The following is a 12,692-nucleotide window of genomic DNA, read 5'->3' as shown; positions in this document are numbered from 1 at the left end:
CACTTGCTAGGTGGTAGCCTTTAAATCGGCCGCGGTCCGTTAGTATACATCGGACCCGCGTGTCGCCACTATCACTAATTGCAGACCGAGCACCGCCACACGGCAGGTCTAGTCTAGAGAGACTCCCTAGCACTCGCCCCAGTTGTACAGCCGACTTTGCTAGCGATGGTTCACTGTCTACATACGCTCTCATTTGCAGAGACGACAGTTTAGCCTTCAGCTACGTCATTTGCTATGACCTAGCAAGGCGCCATATTGAGTTACTATAATTACTTCAAGAATGTAATCTGAACAGATAATATTGTTAATCATGTACCGTCAAGAGCGACGTTCATCATTAACGGATTAAAGTTGAGTATCAAACTAATTACGCCCGCTTTCTGAATTCTCATTCCTTGTCATGTTCCAGACCTCGCGTCAGTATAGTTCTTCCCTCCTCACGCCAGCCTGCGTGAGCTAAAACGCGTGCATTTCGGCCTCCACTCGTAACACGGTGTTGGCTCTTCTGCTAACACAAAAGTGAGTATCTTCATGGATTTGTAAATGAGGATGGCACATAAAGCGTATCGGTGGGACGCGAAAAATAGTGCACGCGATGTCGTATTGCGGAAATGGAGCGATTTATATGACGTCCGCCGGCCGAAGTGGCCGTGCGGTTAAAGGCGCTGCAGTCTGGAACCGCGAGACCGCTACGGTCGCAGGTTCGAATCCTGCCTCGGGCATGGATGTTTGTGATGTCCTTAGGTTAGTTAGGTTTAACTACGTAGTTCTAAGTTCTAGGGGACTAATGACCTCAGCAGTTGAGTCCCATAGTGCTCAGAGCCATTTGAACCATTTTATATGACGTCCGAAAAGACATGATCATTGGTTTTCAAGTCAAGTGTGGAAGTTTTTCCGAAGTGGGTAATTTTGTAAACTGTCGCGTGTCACCATTGTTGAATTATATTGTGCATGGTAAAACGGCGCTACGCAAAACTGGCTGCTAGGCAACTGTGGTGCAGCATGGACCATAGATGATAGGGGTGAACGAGGCTGCAGAAATGTCTACAGGCGAGTATACGCGCAACTGCTGAGCAACTGACCACCCAGAAGAACAAAAACGCTACCAACAGCGTCTCCTCAACGATCGTTCAGCGAAGATTGCGTATGGGCCTCTGCAGCAAATGCCTGGTTCAAGCGTACATGCCGCAGATCAATCACGTTGTATGCTCCATTGGACTGAAAGAAAAACGTCCTGAAAAAATAGTCGGAATGGTCCTGGCCAGAGGAGGTAGCATTCTGGTCTGGGGAATCTTTTTGTGCCAGTCCCTAGGAGACACAAGTATAAATCTATCCTTTGTGACTATGTCCACCACTACATGTAATTTGTTTTTCCTTAGCACGACGGCATCTACCAGCAGGACAACACAATGCGTCACACAGTTCACAGTGTAGAGTCCACGCAGAATAACGTGTGGTAGGTATGCAGTCGTCAGGACATGCATGGGAAGAGCAGTAGTAGTGGGGGTTGCTGGCAGGTGCTGTGGGGGAAATGGCGAGTGCCGTAGGGGAAATGCCGAACCCTGGAGGCGAAGAACCATTCTCAACTGAAACCCACACTCACGTTTTTGTAAATATTAGGTGGAGCCCATCCGTGCCCACATATGCATGGTGACAATATGAAAAGAGCTATTGTCACCTCTGCTTAGGTTATTATCTAAGGAGAATTCCGCTTAAAACGCAAATAAAACAGAAATTTATTTTCGCCTGGCTTTTTAACCATTTCTAACTTACAGAGAAGCGTCATAAATGGCGAATTTTGAGTAAAACCTACATTTCTCTTGTCACCAACATCGGATTCTACACAATGTCACCTCACTAACATGTTGTGCAGACGCAGCTGTGAGAGAATTTTGAAACAGCGGTTTATTAATTTTATCGAGGAACTGAGGAAAAGTAAGGTCAATAGGTCATGAAACAGCTTACCCTCAGTATAAAAATAAACGTGTAATGTCTTCACTTATGTTATTCCAAAACCCACAGCATTCATCGTTTCACCAATTATCGATGGCCCATAAAAATTACATTCTGTCATCGAAAAAGTCTGTAGTTAGTGGAATAACACAGTACATAATGAAGTTTTGCGTCACAGCCATATGACTAAACACTCTCTTCTCTGTGTGCTATCACCGAGCAAGGTGGCGCAGTGGTTAGCACACTAGACTCGCATTTGGTAGGACGACAGTTCAATCCTGATTTAGGTTTTCCATGATTAACCCTAAATCGCTCCAGGCAAATGCTGGGATGGTTCATTTGAAAGGGCGTGGCCGACTTCCTTCCCTGTCCTTCCCTAATCCGATGAGACCAATGACCTCACTGTTTGATCCCCCCCCCCCCCCCCACACACACACACACAACCCAACCCAACTCTGTGTGCTATCATTTGCCAGAATCTAATTTCATTATGAAATACGAGGAATGTTGCAGATATTTCTTTCTGGTTCTATTGCTAGCACGCACGATCAGGAATGAGTGTGCTACATCTGATCAGTTTTCTCAAAATTGGAGAGTCCTCTGAGCAAGTCTAAGGAAAAAGTCAACATTTCATATGCAGTAACACATTATGTAATATGAACCAAAACGCAGAATCATAGCGATCTCTGTTTTCCTCTGCAATTTTTTTTTTCGAATTTCATGCACTGTTTTCTACAGAAGTGGAAAGAATAACGATGACCATTACCGAAATGATGCGAACGTCATCATGAAACTGACATATAAAGCTAAGCAACTCAAAAAAGATTTTTTTAACCTAAGAGTTACTGTATAATCGTTTGAGAAAGATTCTGTCATCGCGGCATGATGCCAACCGGCCTAAAGCGCACGAACGATGGCCGAAAGCGCACGAACGATGTCGGCCTCCCCCTCCGAACAAACGAATGAACTCGCCCAGCGCTTTGGACGAAACTTGGTTACTGCGCAACGGCCACAGTATCCTACGCACGTGGTTGGGAGACTTCCAGGATGTGATTGCCGTGTTCCCCCTGGTTACCAAATTCCTCGTGTTTAAACCCAGTCCAGAATCTGTGGGACGACCTTTGTCCAGATCCTCAAATAAGCAACCTAGCGCAGCTGGCCACAGCACTGGAGTCGACATGACTCCACATCCCTCACGGTACCTTCCAGAACCTCCGTGACTCTCCTCCTGCACCTCTCGCAGTGGTGCGCACTGCAAGAGCTGGTTATTCAGGTCACCTTAATGTGGCTGGACAGTGAAGCAGTGACACTAGCAGTGACAACGAGCTGTTGCAGAGTTTCTTGACATCTGGAAGGCATTCTGTGCAGTTCTGCACTGCAGCTTAGTAAACGAAATACGAGCTTACTGAGAATCGTTTGATACTGGATACAGGACTTCCCTGCAGACAGATCTGGATAAGTCATTTTCGACGAAACAAAATCGACAAATATGAAGGTAATTTCGGGAGTACCCCAAGGGAATGCTATAGGACCTTTACTATTTACAAATCTTATTGATGAGCATAACTCTGAAGGCTACGTGAGATGGTGCTGCTGTTTATACTACATTTTGGCACCGCCACAATACAGCAAATAGCAAGACCTGCTGAGAATTTGTGACTGGTGCAAGAGCTGGCTCTTCACCCTGAACGTAAAGAAGAAGGCTCAAGTGTCATAATCCAGGCACATAGCGGAGAAAGCTCTCTATATGATGCTCACTATCCGCTGTATCATAATACGGAACCTACACAGTCGCTTAGTTCTGAGTGAAACTGAATGTAACTTTACCTGTAGGATTTTCGATTTGTATGCGTAGCGTCTTAATTGACGGAGGCTCACATTTGATTCGACTGCATTTTTTGCTCTATTTCAGACTGCCACAACTGGCAATTGTCAGCTAGAGAATCCGATCACAAACTACACTCATGCTCATAAATTAAGGATAATTGCAGAATGTGGTGCCACACAACGTGGCACTACACAAAACTGCCGCTAATAGCATAGGCACATAGGGAACACACACGACACAGATCCGTAAGTCCACGGTATTCGTGATAGGTTGAGAAAACCGTCCCGAAACACATGTGCTACCAAACGCCACTGTGCATGTACCCCGACATCAATATGGGATATGATCACCATGCACACGTACACAGGCCGCACAACGGGTTGGCATACTCTGGATCAGGTAGTCGAACAGCTGCTGGGGTATAGCCTCCCATTCTTGCACTAGTGCCTGTCGGAACTCCTGAAGTGTCGTAGGGGTATGAAGACGTGCAGCGATACGTCGACCGAGAGCATCCCAGACGTGCTCGATTTGGTTTATGACTGGAGACCAGGCAGGCCACTCGATTCGCCTGATATCTTCTGTTTCTCCACGATGGCAGCTCGGTGGGGCCGTGCGTTATCATTCATCAGGAGGAAGGCGGACATACCGGTGCAAAATGACGTCCCGATACACCTAACCTGTTACAGTTCCTCTGTCAAAGACATGCAGGGGTGGACGTGCACCAATCATAATCCCATCCCACACCATCAAACCACGACCTCCATACAGGTCCCTTTCAAGGACATTAAGGGGTTGGTATCTGGTTCCTGGTTCACGCCAGATGAAAACCCGGCGAGAATCACTGTTCATACTATACCTGGACACGTCCGTGAACATAACCACTATTCTAATGACCATGTACTGTGTTCTTGACACCAGGCTTTACGGGCTCTCCTGTGACCAGGGGTCAGTGGAATGCACCTTGTAGGTCTCCGGGAGAATAAACTGTGTCTGTTCAGTCGTCTGTAGACTGTGTTCTGGAGACAACTGTTCCAGTGGCTGCGGTAAGTTCCCGCACAAGGCTACCTGCTGTACTCCGTGGCCGTCTGCGGGCACTGATGGTGAGATATCGGTCTTCTTGTGGTGTTGTACACTGTGGACGTCCGTACTGTAGCGCCAGGACACGTTTCCTGCCTGCTGGAATCGTTGCCATAATCCTGAGATCACACTTTGTGGTACACGGAGGGCCCGTGCTACGACCTGCTGTGTTTGAACAGCCTCCAGTTGCCCTAGTAATCTACCCCACATAACATCATCAATGTGTGTTCTTTGAGCCATATTCAACACACAGTCACCAATAACACGTCTGAATACGTTTGCACACTTACTCGCTGCTTCGTACTCTGAGATGCACCAACACGCCTCTGCATATGTGGACTGCTGCCAGCGCCACCGCACGGTCATACCCCGAGGTGGTTTAAACCCGCAAACCGCCCAGCAGAGCGTTGTTTCACCATGTATCAGCATTATCCTTAATTTATGAGCATGAGTGTGTATAAACAAATAGTTTAATTCTGCGTAGGTGAAATTGCTTCCCATATTACTGTGTCACTTGAGCAATTTCCTTCCCGCATCGTAGATAGCAGCTTGTCTAAACTAGCCATGTCCGTTTTCACGAAGTTCCGACTCTCCTGTGGAACTTCGGGCCTCAGTCCCTTCATTAATAGGGAATGTATCTCCCTGCCTTCGTCCCTTCTTGTCAATCATAGTCGAACACAAGTACGTCTGGTTTCTCGTCGCGTCGTCGTTCTGCCCATCTCTTAACGAGTACGGCCCTGTCTGGGCAACAGCTGCAGAATTACTACCACCTCAATGTGTAAAATGCTGTACAGACGTAAATTTTCATAAAAATATGCTTGTACTAGGTAGTGTCATCTCATAAAACGAACAGCTGAACGCATTATTCAGTACAGTAATACAGTGATAGCAACATAAGAGGAAAACTGTTACTTACAAGGGAAACTCCCCCTCGGATTCCTCCCTCAGATTTAGTGGTAAGATGGGCCAGTGGATAGTCCGTTCGAAACTGAACACAGATCAAGCATGAAAACAGGACGAAGGTGTACTGAACTGTGAAGAAAGAAGCAAAATAGAAATGGTTAACGGTCCAAGTTCAAGATGTGCAACACCGAGCAAATTTGCATAGCCACGGCGTTGTTGTTTGTGGCAGTAGGAGCAGGAGGAGAAGATCGTGTTCAAATCTCCTTCCGCCATATATTTCTTTTTCACAAAACTGTCCGTCCGGTCATTGATGTGTCTGTGTCGTGGTGTAACGTCCGTTTGCAACAGCAAGGTGTAAGGAAGGGACCTCCAGACGTAAGTTCCTCCTATTTGTTCAATTCAAATATCACATGTTATGACTCTCGCGTTCAGTTTAGGAAGTTTTAACTCTTGAATTCATTCTTTGTAACATGGTTCACACCGTTTATTTGTTGTTCCCATTTCTGTGAGAGGTCTATGCGGCATCTCGTCTGCTCTCACTCTTCATCACATTTACATGTGACGGTAATACGTTCTTACCACATGACTCATATTCTACGAGGGCAGTTCAATAAGTAATGCAACACATTTTTTTTCTCAAACAGGGGTTGTTTTATTCAGCATTGAAATACACCAGGTTATTCCCCAATCTTTTAGCTACACAACACTATTTTTCAACGTAATCTCCATTCAATGCTACAGCCTTACGCCACCTTGAAATGAGGGCCTGTATGCCTGCACGGTACCATTCCACTGGTCGATGTCGGAGCCAACGTCGTACTGCATCAATAACTTCTTCATCATCCGCGTAGTGCCTCCCACGGATTGCGTCCTTCATTGGCCAAACATATGGAAATCCGACGGTGCGAGATCGGGGCTGTAGGGTGCATGAGGAAGAACAGTCCACTGATGTTTTGTGAGCTCCTCTCGGGTGTGAAGACTTGTGTAAGGTGTTGCGTTGTCATGAAGAAGGAGAAGTTCGTTCAGATTTTTGTGCCTACGAACACGCTGAAGTCGTTTCTTCAATTTCTGAAGAGTAGCACAATACACTTCAGAGTTGATCGTTTGACCATGGGGAAGGACATCGAACAGAATAACCCCTTCAGCGTCCCAGAAGACTGTAACCATGACTTTACCGGCTGAGGGTATGGCTTTAAACTTTTTCTTGGTAGGGGAGTGGGTGTGGCGCCACTCCATTGATTGCCGTTTTGTTTCAGGTTCGAAGTGATGAACCCATGTTTCATCGCCTGTAACAATCTTTGACAAGAAATTGTCACCCTCAGCCACATGACGAGCAAGCAATTCCGCACAGATGGTTCTCCTTTGCTCTTTATCGTGTTCGGTTAGACAACGAGGGACCCAGCGGGAACAAACCTTTGAATATCCCAACTGGTGAACAATTGTGACAGCACTACCAACAGAGATGTCAAGTTGAGCACTGAGTTGTTTGATGGTGATCCGTCGATCATCTCGAACGAGTGTGTTCGCACGCTCCGCCATTGCAGGAGTCACAGCTGTGCACGGCCGGCCCGCACGCGAGAGATCAGACAGTCTTGCTTGCGATGATGACACTCGCTTTGCCCAACGACTCACCGTGCTTTTGTCCACTGCCAGATCACCGTAGACATTCTGCAAGCGCCTATGAATATCTGAGATGCCCTGGTTTTCCGCCAAAAGAAACTCGATCACTGCCCATTGTTTGCAACGCACATCCGTTACAGACGCCATTTTAACAGCTCCGTACAGCGCTGCCACCTGTCGGAAGTCAATGAAACTATACGAGACGAAGCGGGAATGTTTGAAAATATTCCACAAGAAATTTCCGGTTTTTTCAACCAAAATTGGCCGAGAAAAAAAATGTGTTGCATTACTTATTGAACTGCCCTCGTATAATCAATGTATAGTATGTCGATTGCGAAGACTACAGAAGGAGAACAGACACGTCAATGACCGGACGGAAAGCTCATAATTTTGTAAAAGAGAAATATATGGCGCGAAGGAGATTTGGCACAACCATAACGCCGTGTGCTCGGACCGTTCACTGTTTCTATTTTGCTTCTAATTCACAGTTCAGTAAACCTTCTTCTTGTTTTCATGCTTGATCTGTGTTCCGTTTTTGACGAGCAAAGTGCGGAGCTATTTTACACTAAATATTTGGGGGTGGTAGGGGTGGGGGGGGCGGAAGGGGGGGGAGAGAGATTGGGAGTTTCTCTTGATAGTAAATAAATAAGATCCTCGATCTCTCAGGAGTATTCAGTATGACTGAACTATGATTTTACCTTCCCATCATGGACTTTCGCTTCTTGAACATCCGACGTGTATCGTGGTATCGCGTAACCGGCCGATGTTTTCCAACTCTGTAGTTCCTAACGTGTACGCTTGGGGTGCTGTTGCAGAGGTGCCTTAAGCCGTTGGCACACGGACCGTGCATCCGAATGTTGAGCGTGCCGAGTTTCTGACGTCATAGCGTGGAATAGCACGTTTCGGAGTCTTTCCGAACGTGCAGAGCAATATCTGTCATGTCAGATATTCTGAGCGTGCGTCTGAGCGTTGACCAATGAGATGGCACAACGCCGCCTACGTCACACGCACAGTACAGAGTTGTAAGGCTCCATATTGGCATTCATTTCAAGCCTACAAGTATATATGCCGTTTCTGAGCACCAGCAAATTGAGAATCACTGGAAAACCCGTTTTTAACTGTTCGATTCGTTCCAATAAAATAATGAGAAACATCATATTTGTGGCAAAAGAATTATTGTAAGTTGCGTGTTAAGACAGTAGGCTATTCGAAGGCAATGACCCACTGAAGATCCACCCAAAACGCATTGTTCCTGGTCAATTTGTTATAATTAAATTTCAATTAGTAACGTAGCTACGAGTAAGGTTTTCAGCAAGGGGTAAAATAATGTGATTAGATACTTTTGGGTGTGTTGGTTTAGCACAATGGGTAGCGTCACTGTCCTGGACTGAGCTATGAGTTGGGGCGGTGGTTCGCGTCTTGCCGCTTACTATTTTTTTCCCTAACATTCTCGTTTTTATTAGGTTCTGATACTTTATTATTAGTTTAATATAAGTATATAATATAATATTTGATGTTATGTAAATATAAGTTCACCTTTTTTTTTTTTGAGGGCTGACTTTGTTCAATTGGTTTAATTTACAGGACAACTTGCGCTACTTGTATAAAGATATTTTGCTCCTTTTTCTTTTACGCTTCGTAATTCATATGTTGCAAACATTCTGCTATTGGGTAGGAACAGTGATCAAGTAAGACTGACCTTGGGGTTTTACTAAAATGTGGTAATGATGAAATAATGTTTATCTTATGCGGAGAAGTATTCCAAATTTGTACCGCACTGTTTGTAATGGAACTTTTGCAACCCTGCGTCCTTATTGATTGGACATGGTACTTCCCTTTTCGTGGACGATGGAGATTCAAAAATTGGTTCAAATGGCTCTGAGTACTATGTCATCAGTCACCTAGAACTTAGAACTACTTAAACCTAACTATCCTGAGGATATCACACACATCCGTGCCCGAGGCAGGATTCAAACCTGCGACCGGAGCGGTCGCGCGGTTCCAGACTGTAGCGCCTACAAACGCTCGGCCACACCGGCCGGCGACGATGGAGGAAATGTGCGTTTTCAAATGGTTCAAATGGCTCTGAGCACTATGGGACTCAACTGCTGAGGTCATTAGTCCCCTAGAACGTAGAACTACTTAAACCTAACTAACCTAAGGACATCACAAACATCCATGCCCGAGGCAGGATTCGAACCTGCGACCGTAGCGGTCTTGCGGTTCCAGACTGCAGCGCCTTTAACCGCACGGCCACTTCGGCCGGCTAAAATGTGCGTTTTAATAGAGCTAACGTTGAGTAAACATTTACGAATTAGAAACATTACTTAACTGCCGCTGGAGTACGTTGCGATCGCGTATACCACGTCGGGGTCCACGTACCGTATGCACAACTGAGATCGTTCCTCAGCGTTCAGCAGCACGTTGAACTTGGCACGCTCGACGTTAACGTTCGACAGCACGGTCCGTTTTTTTTTTTTTTTTTTTTTTTTATGGGACTCAACTGCTGAGGTCATTAGTCCCCTAGAACTTAGAACTAGTTAAACCTAACTAACCTAAGGACATCACACACATCCATGCCCCAGGCAGGATTCGAACCTGCGACCGTAGCGGTCTCGCGGTTCCAGACTGCAGCGCCAGAACCGCGCGGGCACTTCGGCCGGCAGCACGGTCGGTGTGCCGACGGCTTTACACGCGTAACTGCAAGCGACCGTGGCCGTATACTCTTCGGGGGCCAACACAATGATGGACTGTTCTTCAGAAACGTAGCAGACGTGCAATACCGTACTGTCAACCGTAAGCGGTTAGCAGCCGTCCGCGCGCTGACGTACCTGGCATCATGGAGCAGCGCGTCCAGGGCGCTGCTGAACGTGTCGTACGTGAGGTCCTGGTATTCCAGCAGGAGGCCGGTGCCCCTCCTGGCCGCCCTCGCCGCATTGGCCACCTGGTCACCGCCGAACGGAATGGCCAGCACCGGCACGGCGGCCATCGTCGTCTCCACCATGCTCATCTGACCGGCGTGAGTGATGAACACACGCGTATTGGGGTGGTCTGGAACACAAGAGGCAGCACACCGCTGGTTACTTGTCGTCACTTTCACTTCATTTGTTTCATTATGAACAACACTATAAAATGACTTTTGTGTTAATAATGTGAATATTTATACAGGGTGAAAAGTATTTAAACGGACAAACTCTGGGAGGTTGTAGGGGACATCAAAACAAATATTTTTCCCTAATGTCATTTTTTCCTATGAGGAGTATTTAAACCAGTAGAGGAAGATTTCTTTGGTGGCAAATTAATTAAACCAACAAACACTTTTCCATTTTTTTATGACCAAGAGACAACACACTAACACAACCCAATTTCAATTACAGTAGATTTTCAAAACTGCCTCCATTTACACGTAAACAAAGGTTACACTGTCGGATCATGTTCTGTCTGACACGGGCAAAAACCCCAAGAGTATCCTGAATTGTTCCTGCTGCTGCTACTATCCGGGCAACCAGATCCTCTTCTGATGCCACAGGAGTTGCGTAAACAAGGTTGCGTCATCTTTAACCACACAAAAAAGTCCAGAGTGGACATATCTGGGGATCGAGCAGGCCACGGTACAGGACCAGCTCTGCCAGTCCACGTTTCTGGGAACCGTCGGTCCAGGAATCGACGCACACGACGACTGAAATGTGCCGCGCCCCGTCATGTTGGAACCACATGCGTTGTCTTGTAGGGAGCGGGACGTCTTCCAGCAATTCTGGCAATGCTCTAGCGAGAAAATTGTAATAGTGACTGCCATTTAATGGCCTAGGTATCAGATAAGGCCCAATTAAACAGTCCCCAACAACACCGACCCACACATTAACGAACAACCGCACTTGATGAGCGCTAGTAACTGTGGCATGAAGGTTATCCTCACTCCAAACATGTGAATTGTGCATGTTGAAGACTCCATCACGCCCGAACGTTCCTTCATCGGTAAACAACACAGAGGATGGAAATGTAGGATGCATTTCACACTGTTCCAGGTACCACTGCGAAAACTGTGCTCTGGGTGGATAATCAACTGGTTCCAGCTTGTGGACACGCTGTAAGTGAAATGGACGTAACAATTGCTCTCGAAGGACTGTTCTTACATTCGTCTGATTCGTCCCCATGTTATATGCAATTGCACGAGTGCTGATTGAAGGATCCCGCTCCACAGGCTGCAAGACAGCTTCCTCAAATTGCAGCGTTCTTACCGTGCGACGGCGCCCCTGTCCAGGTAATCTGCTAAATGACCCGGTCTCACGCAGACGCTGGTACACAGCATCAAAGGTCGTATACGGCGATTAGGATATTGTTGTTGATAAACCCGCTGTGCAGCTCGTTCGTTGTGGTGCGCTACGTAGTACCTACCAACCATATCAGTGTACTCACTCCAGGTGTATCGCTCCATTAGTAAACACAGACAATGCACTAGTACACTGGTGGACAGCAGTTGCCTACAACTGAAGAGCGTAATGCGGCCTCCAACAACTGAAGATCGTAATGCGGCCGCTAACAACTGAAGATCGTAATGCGGCCTCCACCAGTTTAAATAATCCCCATAGGAAAAAGTGGCATTAGGGAAAAATATTTGTTTTGATGTCCCCTACAACCTCGCAGAGTTTGTCGCTTTAAATACTTTTCACCCTGTATATGTGTTTGGAGAAAGAGAGAAAGATTGATTTTTGATTGAGATTTTTACTTTAAGTCCTAACTGGTACCTGAATTTTGGTCGCTGCCTCCTTGAACGATGCGCTTCTGCACCAGTTGGTGACGTATTACAATTTGGAGGAAGTTATTGCTCTTTAAGGTTTAAAATACGACTCTGTTAGTTACTTCGCCGTATTGCGGATAGCTCTGAGCCCAAGTTTTCGTACCTAAGGGACCACTGTTGTAAGTAAATACGATCAAACAGAAATCTGCTTTTCGTGAGAACAAACTTTCTTCAAACTACACGTCCTACTACATCAAAATTGGTCTGTGGAGTTGAGCACAAGAAAATAATCCAATTACTGTAATTAAGAAATTAAGAGAGGTTGTTACTTATTGAATGAAAACTGTAGAGAATGCATTTCTTTTCCTGTATTCTAGTGAACTTTGTACACTTACAATTCTGTCGATTGATCGACGGCAACGGTAATGAAGTTCACCTCCTTTTCCAAAAACAAGATATTTCTATTCTTCACTTCCAGAAAATTTGTATACATAAATGTTTGGCAACTCTTACACATACTTTACTCGGTTTTATCACTAAAATATCAATTTTCATTAAATGTAACAATACGTT

At 46.0% G+C, this 12,692-nt stretch overlaps 1 protein-coding gene across 1 annotated transcript in view; it reads right to left on the bottom strand.

Moving 5' to 3' along the window:
- Nucleotides 1–12,692, bottom strand: part of LOC126262441 (UDP-glycosyltransferase UGT5-like) — a 175,518-nt gene that overhangs the window by 39,667 nt on the left and 123,159 nt on the right. The window contains exon 6 of the mRNA XM_049959093.1: nucleotides 10,213–10,432. Within this exon, the coding sequence (XP_049815050.1) occupies nucleotides 10,213–10,432 (220 nt within the window). The remainder of the gene's footprint in view (nucleotides 1–10,212; nucleotides 10,433–12,692) is intronic.

The sequence above is a fragment of the Schistocerca nitens genome, chromosome 6 (assembly GCF_023898315.1).
Source record: "Schistocerca nitens isolate TAMUIC-IGC-003100 chromosome 6, iqSchNite1.1, whole genome shotgun sequence".
In the NCBI taxonomy this organism is placed as follows: Eukaryota; Metazoa; Arthropoda; class Insecta; order Orthoptera; family Acrididae; genus Schistocerca; species Schistocerca nitens.
The sequence above is the reverse complement of the archived record's forward strand: the minus strand, read 5'-3'. Positions and strand labels throughout refer to the sequence as shown.